The sequence below is a fragment of the Tachypleus tridentatus genome, chromosome 1, assembly GCF_004210375.1.
Source record: "Tachypleus tridentatus isolate NWPU-2018 chromosome 1, ASM421037v1, whole genome shotgun sequence".
In the NCBI taxonomy this organism is placed as follows: domain Eukaryota; kingdom Metazoa; phylum Arthropoda; class Merostomata; order Xiphosura; family Limulidae; genus Tachypleus; species Tachypleus tridentatus.
In genome coordinates this window covers 44,204,208-44,223,507 of record NC_134825.1, presented here as the reverse complement: position 1 = coordinate 44,223,507, position 19,300 = coordinate 44,204,208, and the positions used below count along the sequence as shown (strand labels likewise).

At 32.3% G+C, this 19,300-nt stretch overlaps 1 protein-coding gene across 6 annotated transcripts in view; it reads right to left on the bottom strand.

Moving 5' to 3' along the window:
* Window positions 1–13,537: 13,537 nt before the first annotated feature.
* Window positions 13,538–19,300, bottom strand: part of LOC143247204 (uncharacterized) — a 65,845-nt gene continuing 60,082 nt past the window's right edge. For all 6 annotated transcript variants that reach the window (XM_076494880.1, XM_076494888.1, XM_076494925.1 and 3 more), the window contains exon 3: window positions 13,538–16,714. In XM_076494880.1, the coding sequence (XP_076350995.1) occupies window positions 15,326–16,714 (1,389 nt within the window). In that variant the 3' untranslated portion in view covers window positions 13,538–15,325. The remainder of the gene's footprint in view (window positions 16,715–19,300) is intronic.

The window sequence follows — 19,300 nt, the reverse complement described above, 5'->3', positions numbered from 1 at the left end:
AAAAAATTCACGTCAAATAACAGTATTTGTTCGTATTCTCACTTTGCTGCTTATATATATGTCTATATATCTCATAATTTTCGTGAGATTTATTTACGTCTTCTCAGTAAACTATTTATAACTTTTCAACTTTCTTAAAAAGTAACACCAAGAAAGAGGATATGTTAAGAGCATATCATAATTTACTTTTAACTTGTTTATATACGAGAAGAAAAATCATAATTAAAACTGAATTTAATTAACAGAAACTGTAACAATGTTATTAAATAACTCTCTAAGGCACTAGAAAAAATGCTTTGAAAACACTTCATTCTAGATCCAGTCAAAGTAGCACCAGTAATATAACCATAAACTTTCATTTGAACTGTTTCTTTGTAACGAATATTAGCATGCCTTAACTCACGCTGTGCATAATGTCATAAGAAAGGGAACAAAATCAGTAAACGAAATAATGGATAAAACTCGTAAACGGCGTTTTCTCTTTCGTTAGAAGTTAATGAATATATCCACCAAAGAAAAGATATAAAGTAAATGTACAGTGATAGAAGGCGTATACGTTCAAGTACAAACAACATAAAATTAAAAAAAAAAAAAAAAGGTTATTGGTTTAGAACATTTCGTAATGTATATTTAGTATATAAAATGGATATGTAAAGTTAGGCCTATTAGTGGCACAGCGGCACGTCTGTGGACTCAAACTACTAAAAACCGGGCTTCATACCCTTGGTAGGCAGAGCACAGATAGCCTATTGTATAGCATTGTGCTAAATTCTAAACAAATAAACAATGAAAAGCTAGTTAATCTCCATTACGAAATATAATAAAGAACTAGAAAAGCAAGAAGGATGATTTTATTCCAGTTGGCCAGTAAAAATCAAATTACAACCAATAAGGACACAACAACCATGATGAAAATCTGGACAATCAGACAAAACCCTTCTCAACATAGTTCCCATTAACTACAATGTATTTTGCTATAAGCATCATGATACAACTTCGATTAAATGCAGGTGTGGTAATATGGATATCATAGCTGCTTTAAGATAATCAGTTGTCTGTAAGTGTTGTATATGCAAACTGTCTCTAAGAAAACCAAAAATAAAAAGACAAAAATTCAGTCAGAGCCAAACCATGATTATATCAAAAATTTAGTCAAAATATAACTATATCACAATGTTATTTGTTGAAACTTCAAAACTACAGTTATTTCTGATTATAGCACACTGTTCAACCCAACGTCACTCACAGTTCTCATTTTGTGATTGTTTTGGATATTATCTGTTGCAGAAACAAATAACACATAACCGTTGTCAACTTAAAAAAATAACCTATCAACACGCTAATATGTTTGCTGCAATAGAGTCGTGTCAATAACAGGGAGGGAAAGAAAATTTTTAATTTTCCCCTTTGAATACTTCTTGTATATCCGTCTAACATTTCAGAAAAAAAAATCGGTCAAATCAACAAGCCATACTAAACATAATGCTATGAAAGATAATGAATGTTAAATGTTGTTGTTTTCAATTTCAAATAATAGTACAATTATAAGTTATTTTTCAAAATCGCATTTTAGACTTAGATCAGTTAAGTATTTTAGAAGATTTTCGTTTAATAAATATTTCGGTTAAATTTTTCAAAAGAAAACTAACAAAAATAACTTTATGCTATAAGTGGCAGAGTCATAGACTCAAGTCAATTTTTAGACTTAGGACTCGGACAAAATTACTTGTGAGTTGACTTGCGACTCATTTTAAATGACTTGGTAATCTAAATATGAAAAATGCATTCTTAAATTTCATTATAATAAACCTTGTCAAACGAAAGTCGCAGGCACGATACGCGTATTTACATTGGCTCCAAAGTGTATGGGCCCAAGATATAACAAGAAATTATTGCAGTTGTACATGAATATGTACCAGTGAACTTTTACAATCTCAGTGTCAAGGTAAAGAACACTAAAGATGAACAAGGTCCTCATCAGTCCTCAGCTGTGTGCCATCATATAGAAGTTTGTGAGACATTAAATTAGTATTTCTTGGAGGGGTGATAAAAATCAGAGAAAAGTAGATGCCTATAGATAAAATGTTACATTTCTCACACTAGGGAAATGTGTCTATCTGCTGAGTCCACTGAAGGGAATCGAAACCTTGATTTCATCGTTGTAAATCTGTAAACTTATCGCTGTACCAGCGGGGAACACACTAGTAGAATTCATGATGTCTCTTTTAAACATTGTCTTATACATATTAGGTTGAGGAATAATTCGTGAGCGTTTTTAAATAATTTCATTCAAGCATTACATGCAAGACTATACAATACTTCAATGCATGAACACATTAACCCAAAACATTTATTATGATACTTTATTTCATGTAATACATAGCTATATAGTATGCATTGTTTTAAACAAAATTGCAAGAAATTAAATGCGAAAAGCAGATGGTGTCGAAAATGCTCGATTTTGTCCACTTGACATTCCATTTAATGAGCTGAAAATGAAAGCAAAAATTAAAGACATATGAAAATCAAACACACCATCTATTAGAGCAAAAAACTATCTACCAAATGACATGAAATATTTTGTGAAAGCGTTTCATTTATGAATATATTTTTTAACTTAAAAAACGCTCACGAATTATTCCTCAACCCAATATAAAAACTTAAAATTTATATGCTATTAAAATATGGATTGATTGATGATTTGGAACTAAACACAAAGTTACACAATGGGCTATCTGTGCTCTGTCCACCACGAGTATCTAATCCTGATTTTTTGTACTGTAAATATGCAGATATGCTGTGCCACTGAGGGGGATGAAATATGGATTATTATCTACGAATTTATACTATATATATTAGTATAATGTGAATACAGTGTAGTTTAATTAAATGTTCAATGTAAATTTGACTAAGGAAAACTCACTTTTTGGATAATAAAAGTTTTGAGACGACTTGACTGGGTAACAAAAAACTTTATTATAAACACACTACATTTCAACAAGATCATGTTATCTTCATACACAAATAATTTACATTCTATAGTACAGAACAAAGAGATACCGGCCCGGCATGGCCAAGCGTGTTAAGGCATTTGACTCGTAATCTGAGGATCGCGGGTTCGAATCCCAGTCGCACTAATCATGCTCGCCCTTTCAGCCGTGGGAGCATTATAATGTAACCGTCAATCTCACTATTCGTCGGTTAAAGAATAGCCCAAGAGTTGGAGGTGGGTGGTGATGATTAGCTGCCTTTCCTCTAGTCTTACACTGCTAAATTAGGGACGGCTAGCGCAGATAGCCCTCGAGTAGCTTTACACGAAGTTCAAAACAAACAAAGAGATACCATCACTGGAGTCATAACTTAGTAATATATCATGGTACCTTAGGGTGTTGTTTTAGAGTGTCGTTGTTTTGTTTAAGATAACTTTCTTCATTCTCATTTATTGATGTTTGGTTCCTTATTTAAAATTATAGTGTTTTGTATAGATATACCGAGGTTTTTAAGACACAATGAAGGCAAACATGGGAAGGTTTTTTTATTATGTTTGGTGAATCTTGTTTCCAATTTTATACCAGTTTCTCTGGTTTATAAATGATGTTTGTGTTGTACAATTCTATTTTACTTTTATCTGATAATGATTTTAGTTGAAAGCTGGATATTTGGGTAAATGTGAAATCAGCAGGAATTTTATGTTTAATGACAAATTTCCTCCAAGTGTTGATTATTTTTGAACTGATATGAAAGATAAATGCTAAACCAAAATGTAATATTGTGTTGTTGTTTGGTATATCAGTGTCAATTTTATTTCTGATTGAGTGTTGAGGTGTTTTGCTCTGTTGGTTTTGTGGAAATTTTTTGACAACGGAAGTTTAGTGGTAGTTTGTTAGCGTGAATGATGAAGAAATTAACTCTATAAAGTATTTTTATCTCAAAATAAAAATCACTTTGCACGCGGACTAAAAAAATTCGTTATATTAATGGGCAAAATTATTATAAGTTAGTAAACATAATTCATTAGAGAACATCATTTTTGTATGTAAAAGACTTGTAATGTTTACTGAAAGTCTGCCGAATTTTGTGAAGATACATACTACATTAAAAATTAGTAGTATCGAAACTCTAAAGACATTAAATGAATACAAAGATGTCATGTGGTTGGCCAAATTGACCGAGCTCGTATTGAGAGAGAAAGATATACGATGTATGTGTTCCTTGTCTGTGTAATGTCAATTCAACCAGCTGGGAAAATTGCTTGAGTGATCCCGAGTTAAATGTCGTTTGGTTTTAGAGACTACGAATGCTCTACATCGAAAAGATTTGCTTACTGCAAGGCTTGTAACATGCAAGTCACTGATGGACTAAATACTACTTCATATTTTGTGCAGCACTTAAAAATCCACGCTCAGACGAAGTGAGTAGCTTTTTCCGTTATCTGTAGCAGAGTAGTAATATTACATAAAGTTTTGAAAAAGAGAATTTACGCCTAGCCTATGCTTGTTAGTTATATTACAATGCAGATGCAATTCGCCCAGGTTAAGTATCAAGGTATGATGAAATTTTATCCTATTTTTGTAGCAATACTGTATACTTTAATTATAACTTAAGGTGTATATTAAAAGACCTGAATTTTACCCCCGTACAAACTTTATAATTCAAATAAACTGTCAGATTTGTAAAGAAAAGAATCAAATTAGTAATAATATGTTATTATAAGTTAATAAAATCAAAATGACATTGTTGAATTGTAATTTTTGGCATTTAAAAACAGTGTAAAAACTGCAATAATGTCACTACTTTCATATTTATATATTTCTTTCGTATGTGAGAGATAATTCTTGTGAGTCAATAAATATACTTGATATGACGTTGTCTTATTTTGTTACCACAAGTTACTACCACAAAACTTGAAGCTTGTTTTTTAAGAGTTCATAATTCATAAATTAATAATTGCTTTTTGTTTAAATATAAATATGATAACATATATATATAATTAATATATTTAATCATAATCATATCAATTATCCATGAATACAGGCCAAATTTCGATTGATTTGTGATGTCAAGATGCATATAAATAAGGCATTGAAATTCAAAGGTAATTTAAAAGTCAGATTTGTGAAGCGCAGGTGTGTTTTCTTATGGCAAAGCCACATGGGGCTATCTGCCGAGTCCACCGAGGGGATTGAACCCTCTAATTTGTAAAGAACTTCAAAATCTGTCACATTTGAAAAGTTTATGACTGATTTTAATTAAACTTTCATGGCTCAGATCACACTCATCCATTTGTGTTTTTTATGAGTTATTTCAAAAAATGCTAAAGCTTTAAAATTTTTCTCAGTTTTCCTGTTTTTCTTCATTTTTAAAATAAAATATTTTATTTTTATTTAAATCCTTACACAGATATAAAGAATACCTCGTTTCAAAGATAAAAAATCAATTATATTCTCAATCGCTGAATATGAGCACCATATTCCCAGCAGCAAGCCATTACCAAGGCATTATTATTAACTGTACAATGCTATAATCAATAATTGAACATGTTTCGTCATTTAGTAGATATTTTAGACAGCAATTATGGGCCAATTAGTACAGGAACATACATGATATGGCTACAAAATAACAAGATCTCATCAAGACCCAACTACAGGAAACATCCTGGGTTTCTTCTCTTGTAGACCTTTGTTCAGACAGACAGATGAAAGGTTTCCTTGGTATGACTGCCCATGCAATGAAATCGAGAAGTCTGCCATCAATCTGAGGTAATGCCTGTTGAGCTGTAGCTGATTCACGAGTTCCCACTTAAGTGAGAAATGTTAAGCCATCTGTAAGAAATATGTAATAAATAACAATCAGAACTACACTATACGTGACAACGCATCAAACATGAAAAATGTATTTACTGTGTACTTCCCTAGACCTACTGGTGAAGGTGCAGAATAGATTAGTGCTTAAGAACTTGATGATGACAGTTTATGGGACAAGCTGGAGGAAGAAAACCAGCAAGATGTAGGTATGGCACTGATCAAAAACTTCCAGAAGCAGTATCTGCATTGTTTTACACATATCCTGGAACTGGTGATGTCAGATGAGCTGAAGGAAACAAAAACAATCAGTCTTCCCGTGAATGAAGCTTCTAAACGATGTACCTTAGTGCATTCCAATTACTCCTTCAAATAATCCATTGAAAAGGTGCTTAGGTCTAAGAAAAGGATTCCTGTCCTTAACTGTACCAGGAAGAACTCAACCTCAAGACAGATTAAAGCTATAGTATGTCTTAAACACCAGGCATTATGCAATCTTCTGGAAAAACAAGTACATAAAGAGGTAACTTTCAGTAGCAGAGAATGGAGCTAGTTGCAAGTACTATTTACCATCTTGGAACCCTTCATTGAAGTAACTAATTTGATGCAAGGATAGAAGGTTGTCACCGTAAAGCCTGTCTTGTCCTGCCCTGTGTGTTGTTATTAATTAAGGTTTGATACCCAAAAGGCATAATCCCATCCCTCAAAGATTCATTATGGAAAAGATTCCAAGAAATCTTTGTCACTACACAAATGACAGAATCAACACACGAAACAGCTAATTTACCATTTAGTAATCCTATTTAACTCTTGTTAACAGTACTTAATGCAGCATTCTCCATGATGTGTCTCAACATGATGTCTTGGCATCAGAGAAGTTGAAGGGCAAGATCAAGAAACTCTCAAAAGGTAAATATCATTAAAATAGCAATAGCCATTTGAATCATGGGAACAAAGTATGAAGATTGGGCTAATTTTAGGGGAGACATTTGTTTGAATAAAAAATAAATGAAGAAGATAAGACACCTAAGATCCCTGCAAAAGAGAAGGGGCACGCTGAATGACTTTGACTGCATTTTAAAAATATATAATGTAAATTGAATGACAATTAATATTAGTTGTTTTGTAAACACTGTAAATGTGACCTGAGCCGATCCGATGAAGCTAAACTTGAGGATTATCAAGACTTTCATACTTTATGCTCTATCAGCACTAAACGTATTTCTCTTATATATAATCTGCTAAATGTTAGCGTACTGTTTATAACCATTTCAGTGATGGTTATTCAGATTCATTGAGTTTAGTCATCATTAGATCAAATCAAGTTAGAAGTAATACATGTATAACATTTTAAACTAAAACTTATCTTACTTTGGATTTTCTTCCATATATTCATTATAAAGATTTCATCACATCAAAGGTCAGCAAAGTACTGGTAGAAAATGATACCAGTAGCTAAGTGTAAGACTTACCATCCCAGAAGGCCCCTCAACTTCTTACAGGATACAAAAAGGATCAGACACTGTAGCGACGCTTCTAAGATATCTGTATCTTCCTAACTCAGTACAGTGGAGCGCCATTAAGCCGCGAACCAGTAAACCGCGAAATCGCTTAAGCCGCTGTAGCAAGTCTTGTGAGCGAGGATTATCGCGGCTCACCGCTAATTTAAGAACGTGTAAAAACGCGGCTTACGAATTTAATCCTGGCTTTATAACTTCAAGGGGATATTTTAAAAGGATTTGCTTTAATTTGGGAAATAAATAAAATATATTACAATATAAATCGACCGTTAATCTGCCTTTTCCGCTCTCTATGTCAGCTTTATGGAGGCCGCCATTATTACCGAATCACACCTCTCCATACATTAAAGTTAATCCGCGGTAAATTCATGGAAAAAGTGATCAATAATTAAAGTATTATTTTTAATTCGATAATCCGATATAGTGATCACGCAATGGCCCGGATGAAGCTCCTCGGCGACTTCGGCTTTTCAGTCACAAAGGTTTAAGCCGCGGTTAAGCAGGTTGACCCCCCCCTTCAAATACCGCGGCTTAACGACGCTCCACTGTATATATTTTGAGATGTGCCAGGAAGTCATGAAGGAAAAACCTAATGCGTCTCTTCACTTCTGGTTGGTCAACAAGAACAATTTCTCCAGGCTGTTTCCTGTGGCTATGAGAGTGCTGGCTGTTCCCACTTCTAGTTCTCCCAGTGAATGAATGTCCAGCCATGGTAACATCATTATGCACCCTCATAGAGCTAAAGTGACTGATAAAGTGCTATCTCAACTGATATTTCTATGGTGTAACAGTATTTACACCTTAGAATATTCTGATTGTCTTCTTCTAGTCAGTGATATATGTTTGTGCATATATTAAGCACAGGCATGCTGCTTGTAGACGTTATAAAGTAGCTGGTCAAAAATAAAAGATAGGTTGTACTTCCTTTGCCAACCTGCATGATTCAGTTGGATTTCAACTGCCATGGATTATTACAAATGAGGTGCACATAGTGTAACATCAGTTTCTCTTGGTACTACTACAGATTCAAAGGATATCCAGCTTATTTCATTTACATGTATTGGAAAATATCACTTCCAAACAAACTATTACTAAGCCTGTGTAGAAACAAATTGAGGATCCATCATTTTGGCTTTTGTAACCAGCTAACAAAATAGCACAGTGCATGCACTTTCTCCATTATAGAACATTTACCTAGTCCACAAACAAACTTTATCTTATGACTTTATGCGTAACTTAGAGAAAATGATTTGAGACTTGCAAGAAATGACTTATGACCCTCAAGGATTAGCGACTTTTCTTGTATTTGCAAAAAAATGATTTGTTACCAACTCTGATAAGTGGAAATGACCAAAGCTGGAGATGTGTGATTTTTATAGATAAATCAAGTTAAAATTATTTGGCAAAAATTATGCAGTGTTTATTGACAGTAAAGAGGAGAACAATATCTTAGTTGATATAAAACCTCTACATTGAAGCATGATGTAGGGTCAGTACAAGTTTGTGGCTGTAGCTCACTCAACTGTCTTGGTGCTATATGCAGAAGTTAGGGTACTCTGACTGCTAACACGTAGACACATTTTGACCAATTAAGCCATTTCATCAGGAACATGACTCATTAAGTAAGGATTCACCTTCCAGCTAGAAAATGATTCCAAATGTACAGGTATAATAATGATACTTAGGTGGTAAAACACTCACAGCCATAGCTTGGTCTGCTCAGAATCCCACATTGATCATCTTTGGGGGGTGTATAGGCTTATGTTAAAACAGCAAAGGTCAAAAGATAACAAGACTTCTATGACAAGAACAACAACAAAAATCCAGCACAGAATATATAGCAAAGTAAATAAATATTGTTTTCTGCCCTTTCCCATGACACAACTGTACAAGCCAGAAAAAAACAGCAGTTGTCACATCATAATCTTCTAATTATGATACTGCAAGATAAGGATAGACTAACTCTGAAGAATCTATGTATTTACATTTCTAACAAAAATTGGAATATTTTATTTATCAACAGAATTGTGTTAAAGCAGCTAATGCTCAGACAAAGCACCCAGGTGGCTAAGAGTTTAAACTGGTGAAAAAAACAACTCACAGAATGAATACAGTTTCACTTGACTAATTATTTGATGTATTCAGCTCTTTTATCTTGTAGCTAATTTCTTTGCTTCTGTGCTTTTTGTCCAGTTTTTTCTTCACATCTCTCAGATAATTATCCAACTTCAACAGCATTACATTTTTGTTTGATGTTGAATTTGGATATTTCCTAAAAATCTAATGTCTAATTTGGATGGCAGTTTGAACATGACAAAATGGAATTATCCAGGTCAGTTGGGGCTTAATTTTAGAAATACTATGAAATAAATTCACCAACTTTGCTTTTATATTATTTAAACAATCATTATAAGTGGCAAGAACTGTTATCAAAAAGATATTTTTTTGTCAAATACTAAGCTATAATCATCACTAAAAGCCATTGCAATTCACAGTCAAAATTATAATGTTGTGTTTATGGAGGGGAAAGCTTACTTCATCCTAAAAAATTTTACTGACCTATTTTCAACCCCAACTTAGCAGCATGGATATCTTCATGAATCATCAAAAAAGAAACCTTTATCAAAAGGCCTTGCATTCCTAGGAGTTGTTTCTAGGTTAAATAACAACATTTGATCAAATTGTGGTAACTTCACACACACACACACACACACACACACACACAAACTTTGTAAAGCCATCATAAATCATGCTCAGTTAAGTCACTTTACACAAGTTCAACCAAGATGTAACATATGCATAGAGAATGAACTACTTATTGGTGGAAGTGAAGAAGGAAGGAAGGTATATTTAGTTTCTGTTTGGGTATAATGAACAGACTTCAGTGGACAGTTGTTTTATTTCATTTAGACAGTGTACAAATGCTTAAAACAATATATCAGGAGCATCATGTACAATTTTCATTAAGTCTTACAGTGGTTAAAATAAATGAACTGGTGAAGAACACAGGTGGTCTTTTAAGAGAATTATCACGACTGAAAATGAAATAGAAATATTTTAATATGCAATCAATTTAGCCTCATTACATCAACCATCAACCACAGTTAAAGTTTTCAATGGCTTGTCTCTGTTTCATATTTAAAACTTTTCTTCTATGAGTTTATAACTATAGTCTCATCTATGACTGATCAACAAAAAATAGCTAGATTTTAGTAGTAATGTGTGGGTGAATGGATTATTATATAACTTTACAGGTCTTGTGGAATAACTTACTTCAGATTTTTTGAGAAGGAATACCACAAGCTAAGTTTAAAATTAATCTTAGACACTAGTATGTATAACAGCTATCAATCCTCAAGTCAGTGAGAACTTTGTGCTGGAATTTCACTAAGCCTGTCTAAAAAAAATTCCTGAACCATCAAGAAAGAAGTATTATTATTATTACTAACAAACAGCCCATCAAACATTATTTGACAAGTACTACACATTCACCCTGTAGTATTACCTACCTTCAAGTTTCATAACTAATTGAAATCAGTTAATTTTGCAAAATCAGCCAAGATCAATAAAGAGGGAGAAAAATGCAGTCAAGACAGTCAAACATTGGTAAATTTCTTTGAGAACCAAGCAAATTTAAGATCATCCATGAAATGAATTCATGGTATTTTTAGAGAATAATTCTTGGTAAAAATCAGAGCAATAACTTCTAATACACAGAAAAACTACTGCATTTTGGTGAAGTATGTTCAAACAATGGCTTTTATGCATTTGACTCAAGGCTAGGTGATCCCATACTGCATCTTGACCAATACTCACTATAATTATAAGGTTTCACAGCACCCCACCACTTAAATCATAATGAGCAAACAGTAAACTATTATATATTGATAAGTGCACTTAGGCTTTCATGACTCTTCTTACTTTGTGAAATCAAACATGACATAGTGTGATGTGACACACACACTGATTTTTATATAGGTTACATTAGTAGTAGTTTCTGTAATTATACAGCCATCACTTGCTTCAGCAGTTGTATATTGATCACCAGCTAGTATCAAGAATGCTAACATATCAGAAGAAGTCAGATGGTTTAGTCAGCTTTGATATCTGTTTTACAGCATTCCCATCAACCTTATCCTCTTCTTGGTCCACAAGAAATTAACAGCAGATAGGTCTTTACACCTCTGCACACATCTCAGCATAGACAGGCTGTATCATAATGCTCACTTCTGCACTAACTCCACACACTTTCATTTTGAAAATAAATTCTAAAAGCAAACCAGCACCTTCATTTGGGATCATCTGTTCTCAGTGAAATTTTCATGCAATATTTTGAATCCAGAGTCCAAAAGACACTTATCTTGAAACTTAAGATTTGGAGATATTATGGTAGTGATATTTATTATTTGGTATCATGGATAGGATTATCATATTCAAGCCCCAAACATACAGCTTGTCATGCAGTTAGAAGAAAATAAGGTATTTTTATTTTATGAAATGCTTGTTAACTAACATAATGACATCTTACCATTGCTATTTACAGGAAACCAATTCATGCTTACACTACAGGCCCAATCACTTAAAAAAATGTTAAATGCAATATTACATTAAATGCTTGACAGAAACAGATGGATTTATGAAAAAGATAACATTGACAAAGACCTAACCCATCTATAGAAAGTTTTTGAAAATAACGGATACTATTCCAATTTAATGTCTACTACCAAGAAGCACAAGGTTTCCCCACTTGCAAAGAAACAAAGTCTAACAGAAATCAGTTATTTCTCTACCTTACATTCCTATGTTAAGCAAAAAATTTACATTTTTTTTAGCAAAACCTTTGCTAGAAATTTAATGTTAAACTTTATTTTAAACCAGGAAAATATCTTTGAAACTTCTTCACTAAAGTGAAACAACCAACCAAAAAGTACAAATGGAAAAGAAATTGTCTATGAAGCATCCATGTTTATACAGCAACATTTACAATGGAAAAATTGAATGACCATAAAAAAAATAAATAAAAGAACATAAAAATATAACTAAACTAACACATCCACATAAATCAACTTTGGTTGAACATAACTAATAAGAGGTACATATCACAAACTGAGATGAACACAATTTCAGACAAAACTCACCACTGAAAAGAAAATTTAAAAAGCTATCTACGTCTAACTACACCAACCTGAACTCAACAGACAATGGTTTGAGCATCAGAAACCTGTGGACAACTACCCCTCAACAAATACTGAAAATATGATAATGAAGTCACAGTCTTACTATCCACACATGTCAGTCACCACATCTGCTCAACCTAAACAGCTTTGAGATTCACTAAATGAATATGTTTACTACACAAATACCTACTGTAATTTGAAGAAAGTCTCAGTACAGAAGCCTAAACATCATTTCATTTTCATATTAGAGGCAGTTGTATGAAAAGGAGATGATGATGCCTACTCTGCCTAAAATTCCCCTGAAACTACATAAAAGTTTACAAAGATGTGCAAAAGTCCTTTAACCTCTAACATCTTGGGTGTGTGAGTACTCTAATTAAGGAGGTCCAAATATTTGCTGATCTCATTTTACAAGTACTGTATTCAAGTGTCTCACCATTATGAATCATTAACCTCAAAACATTAAGTGTTTGCCAAAATACCATTCAATGTCTCTTTGTTTCACTGAAAGTTATAGGAGCCAAAACATATGTTTATGTCATTATAGTATTTCAAGAAATGGGTCTTATTTTATTCTAATGGCATGATGAATTGTATACTGGGTTTTATAACATTCAGATAACAGAGGATATTTTCTAGATGATAATAATCAATATGATAAATAACAAATGTGTAATTAACATAATGTCTTGAAATCTTAGGTTTCAAGAAATTTCCTTAATTTTAAAATTTTCAGTGATATTTACATACACTGTTCATTATTTGAAATCCTTTACTGTCATTAAAGAAGTTCCTAAAGCATATATGATGTTATCCATTTGTACATCTTCCAAAATATTAATGTGGTTCCTCTTCATTTTGAGAAGGCTATTTATAAAAATACCTAATTACAAAATGTTCTTGTCAAAATGTCTGCTTTACTGACAAAAAAAAATAGGAATCAAAGCATATGTTGTCCCTACACCTTAAAAAAACAGGGTGAGAAGTGATGCAGTCAAGCCTGTGTTTGACGTATTGCTCTCAAATACTACTTTTGATCCATGTTCATAAAGTGATTTTTTTTTATTTGGTAAAGACAGAAAAATTACATCTGAAGAAAAGAAAAAGGCTGTACTTCACTTATACATGTATTACACAATGGATGTAGAAATAAAATCAGCCCGCTGAGTTTTGTTATTTGAAAAATAATGCCAGTGCATAACAATATGCCCCACACAAATGTTACACAAAACAAGGTATATCTGTTAATCTCATCGTTATAATATATTTTTAAGACAAGTTAATGATTATGAAGAAATTTACAAGCTAAATAAATCAAAATTTGACTTAGACCTAGGAAAGGTATAACAAATATGTTTTCTTATGGGAAAAAAAAAAGTAATTCTATTGTTTATTAAGATGTAACTTACATTAATTCACAGCAGTATTCTGTTGTACTAATTGTTAATACGTAAACATCAACCATTAATGATAATGCATTTATTACAGCACACTTCACTTTTGTCTAAAAAATTTACACAAATACATTCTTAAAAATATAGAAGGCTAAAGTAAGATATTCTATTATAAATACATACATTAGGTAAATTTTAATGTGTTACAGGTATTGTGATTGAATATGCTTAGCTGCAATAAAATCACTATGTTTAAAACAATCTTTGGAAATTTCATACCATATACACTTAACAAACATATAAAAACAATTTTCATATTATAAAAATAAAATTCAAAAGTAAGCATTTCTAAAATATTAACATTTAAGGTAAAACTCAAAGGCACATCTTTGTTATACTTACTTAAAATGCTTGTTAAAAAAAATGTAAATAATATATGAAAAACTTGTTACAAGTTACACTAATGTGTTCTTCCTAAAAAAAACCAATGGAATTTATAATTAATATTGTAGAATAATTTAGATTAAATCAGTAAAACTATTTCATTGAAGATATTTGGCTAATATAAAAGTTCTCTCTCCAAAAGTTATTTAAATATAAAACCAAAATTGATTTGTTTAATTGAAAAACACACTAAGATTTTTATTCCATGTGAACCACTTACAAGAGTATCAATAACAAAAAAGTGCCCTAAGGCTTAAGCATAACTATTTGCCTACATGGCAATGCTGTGTTTTTTATTAAATACGTACAAATGCATTCAACATAATGTCAAAATAACTAAATTTTATGCAGCCCATGAGATGCACAGGCATCTCAAAATCACAGATACATATTAAATTGTTAACACTTGTAGCAGATACATGTGCTTTCATTTTCTTTTCTTTACATAAAACTATTCTTTTAGAACAACTTGTTTGTCTTTTAACCAATTCACACACACACACACACACACACACGTGTGTTTAATTCTCAAACTTTAATAAGCACTGAAGCAAATTTTCTCTTTACTACAAAATCAAATTACTTTGTTCTTGAGAATTTTACTAGTGGCATATTATTATATTCACCAAGTTGTGCTGCAAAACTTTTCACCCAAAACTTACGAACATTGTTCATTATTTAAAATCCTTTACTGTCATTAAAGAAGATTCTAAAGCACGTATAATGTTGCCCATTTGTATATCTACAGAAAAAAGTCAGTTTTTCATTTCCATTTTGAAAAAGCTATTTACATTATATTACATAAAAATTTAGTTCCTATTAATTAAAAAATTCAACTGTTGCACTGGATGTGAAAAGAAAATGTTTCAAACATTTTTTTCATTAAAGTAAAATTTAAAATTTCACATAAATGTGAAGCTGTGGTGCAAATCACACCCAGCAATTTTTATACATTTTCTGAAACAATAAACAACTTAATTTTTTTTTCTCTAAGAATTACTACCTTTACATGGTTCAGTTGCATTATGTCTGGTTTTACGAATACTATCATCTATAATAACAGTAGACTTTGCTGAATTTAGGAGAGCTGCAGTTTTATTAAAGTCAATAGTTGCGTAGCCTTCTGGATAGTCAGAAGGAGAACTCTGAGGTGACTTGATACTATTAGGTGGTGACTTTGGAGTACAAATACTACAACCTGAATCACTCCTCTGTTCAAGATCCAGCATGATGTAATTGACCTGTCTCCCATCTGTTTGACAAGACTTTGCACAGTTCTGTCCAATATTTTCATACAATCGTGAGCTATCTTCTTGTGAATTTTGACTAGCAATGGACCCACTAGTGAATCCTCTTGGATAAACATTGGAAGAGAAGCCATATCCACAAGTTCTGAGATACTGTCTTTGTGCCACAGGTATTTGCTCAGGACCAACATTGACATAGCAATGTTCATTTTCATACATAGCTGTATGTTCTTGCTTGTAAGGCCCTTCTAACTGAGTGTATTTAGTATTCATATCAACATGCTTGCATGTGCAAGGATTATTGTTACATTCTTTACTAAGACACGTACCACCAGTATGACTTAAGGGCATCACAGTTCCATTCATATATGAAGGTTGAGTATGAAGAGATAAGGTTCTTGAAGATCTTTGGTAACTGTCATGGACAACAGAGTGTTCACTCTTAACTAAAGATGGAGTTACCAACCCAGAAAAAGAAGACCTAGAAGGATAAGTGTCATGTACAAATATTTCTCTGTTTGCATAATGAGGAGATGGTGCTGAATATCTTTTGCATGAACCAACACTACAATGATGACTGGGACAGCTCAAGTTAGCAATGCTCGTTCCAGCAGACCAGTTTTCTGACAAAGACTGTCTTAATAAGCATTTAGTTTGAATGTTACTTTGATTAAAAGAGTTTGAGTGATCATAAGATCTTGAACAAGATGGTATTAGCGATGTCGAGGAAGGGACAGTAGGACTTCTAACATGATCCACATCAATACTACTAACTGGGGCAAGTTGCTGACTAGATATACTACCATTTGTAGAAGCATTGGTTCCTCCACTGATCTGGTCTTCAGCTTGTTCTACAACACCATCTCCAACAGTGTTATTCTGAATGGATTCTTGAAGAAGGTTAAACAAAACTTCTGCATTGCGACATCTGAAGGCATAGATACCAGGTCCTGTAGGGCATCTACGACCACACTCAAAAGAGAACAATTCCACATCAAATCCATACTTTCTTAAACTTCTCAGAGGCCATCTTATTGGAAGCTTTCCTTTTTGATGCAAGATTAATTCTGAATGAGTTAATTCAATTTTTCCTGATGTTAAGTGGTTTCCTCTGTCATCTACACTCCACACCTAAATATATAAACAAAAAACAAAAAAAATGAAATAATTACCTCAACAGCATACTCTTCAGAATATTAATACAATTGTTTCCTACAATTCTAATTTAAAAAATTAAAATGCTAGTCCTTTCATTTAACTGTCATAAAGGTTGCAATGTGTACCATTGTGACATGCACTCTTGTATGAATCACAAGAATTATGCACCTTGTAGGTTACACCATAACATTTGAACTTCAAAATAATAGAATAAAATTATGTTACTTTTAATTTTTTTTATTTACTTTTGAACCATAAAACCTTTGAGAACCCTCCAAACATACACCTAGTAAATACATTTTACTTCTATTCTTCCCAAAGATAATCCCTGTTGGTTTATTATAATGTTGGAGTGTAAATATTTCATGAACATAGGGAGATGTATTAGACATACTCAAATCTTAATTATTGCCAACATCCTTATAATAAATACTGCTAAGTAATGGATTTTAACTGTAAATGTTCAATAAGATTTGTTTTGTTTTTTTGATAAACTTAACCTGATTAACTTGAGACACTTATGTACATCTTGACAAACCAATGACAAAATGAATAATTTATGTAACAAAGTATTCATTAGAAGGTAACTTCAGAAATGTAATTTGAGCCTAAACAAATTAGATGCATGAAGATTTAGGATCTAAGATTGAGCTAGCCTAATAGCCTTGAACAAGTAAAAAATGCATTTGGACTAATAGCTAATATGATATATTAAAGGCTTAATATAGAGTATCTGTTTTATTTCTGACTTATTGGTACACTCATTTACTTTGTTGTTTTTTCACAGCAAAACAGTGACATTAATTTCTAAAGCTCAGCATGTTTCACACACATTTGCAAAAGCAAAAATATTTAAGGTAAACTTGTAGCTTATAAGTCTAAAAAAATGTAATGTGCAAATATATTTTATGTTTTAAAATATATGACTAGGTTAGGGTTTCAACCATCTGTATTAAAATAAAACTAAAACATCTGTTACATATCAAAATACATCACATAAAATTTCAATCTTTAATTTGCTTTCCAACTGTAGGAACAATAGCAATTTTATCTTCATTTTTCCTTGTGACCATTATACATTAAATATATTTTTGAATATGTGTTGGCTAAAGTTAACACATTTAAATTTTAAAGGGCTTCTGTATTACATAGTGGTCTACAATTATAACATCACCTAACCTGTATCAAAAAAGTTCAAACTTATAATAAAGGCTGACTAAACTGTATAACAAGTTTTATTTTGCAACTGGAAAATTCTTTTAACAGTTTTAGGTTTCACAATACTTTCAAAATAATTTTTGAAAGTAAATGTATAACATAAATCTCATTTTCTGTCCACATATTTTTTTTATTAGCTACTGTCTTATATTTATTTTGAACTGTAGTGTCTGTACAAGCATTTATACACCTCCATTTGTAAAGGTGCACATGCAGATAAAGCTCAATGTTTGCTTTAGAAACAATGGCAGAACAAGCATAAATAATGTTGGTACTAAATTTTTATTACAGAAACATGATATCTGACTCTAAAATGATAGAAAACAATCACACTATTATTCACATTTCAAATTTTGACATAGGTTATAGAACAAAAATGTAGATTTACAATATTTTATTCTTGAGTGGCTCCTAGCAAAACTGAAATACTTAATTTCTTTTCATGATAGGCAGTATAAGTAGCTCAGAGCTTTGGCTCTAAATGAAGCCAAAAGTGCAACACAATTAACCTTTTCAATGTCCATGAAACAAGATAAATTGATAAATCAATGTAAAATTTTCTAGTTACTGGAGGTGGGTACTTGTTATTTATAAGTTGCAAGTCAGAATAGACTAGTGGGTTAGAAATTAACATTGAGTTCTACATGAGAAATTGCTCAGAGAGAAGGACTGTGAACTTTCCAACTATATACCTTTGTGTCAAATCTGAACCAGAATTATAAGTAGGAACCCATGGAGGGTGGTGGTGCCACTCCCAACATCTGGAGAAAAATATCCAGAGACCCTTAGTAAAAGAGCCCCCAACTTTGCCTTTTTCTCCAAGAGTGGAGGAACATGCTTGAACACTGTATAAAATAGCCTCTGTCTGCCATTCCAGTGACTGGAAACTAGGGGTGTTAAAGACTCCTATGCTACAGTAGAGACTTGGCAGGAAAATGAGGGTAAAATGCATTGAGTAGTCCTGAAGAATGGTGCTCTAAAAATTGTGCAACAGGTGAACTAAGTTCCCTAGATTTTTTAAGGAAAACCAATCCTCATTTATTCAACAAGAAGACTGGCAGGGACTGGCAAGATTCCCTTTAGCTTTCTTCATGACTGTCCATGAATGATAGTCCACAAAAAGGTAATACCATCCAGTATGAGCTTAGATGGTCTTATGGAAACACTCAATTACAACAGAGCCTGTTGCAACCTATAGTAATTATAGTGAAAGTGGTTACTAATGTGGAATTTATAAGAGAAAGCATACCTGCCTGGGTAACACTTGCCACAGACTGGAACCAGTGAAAATAAAAGGAAAATAAAAGAGTATATGATTGAGAAACATACTCAACTATGGTT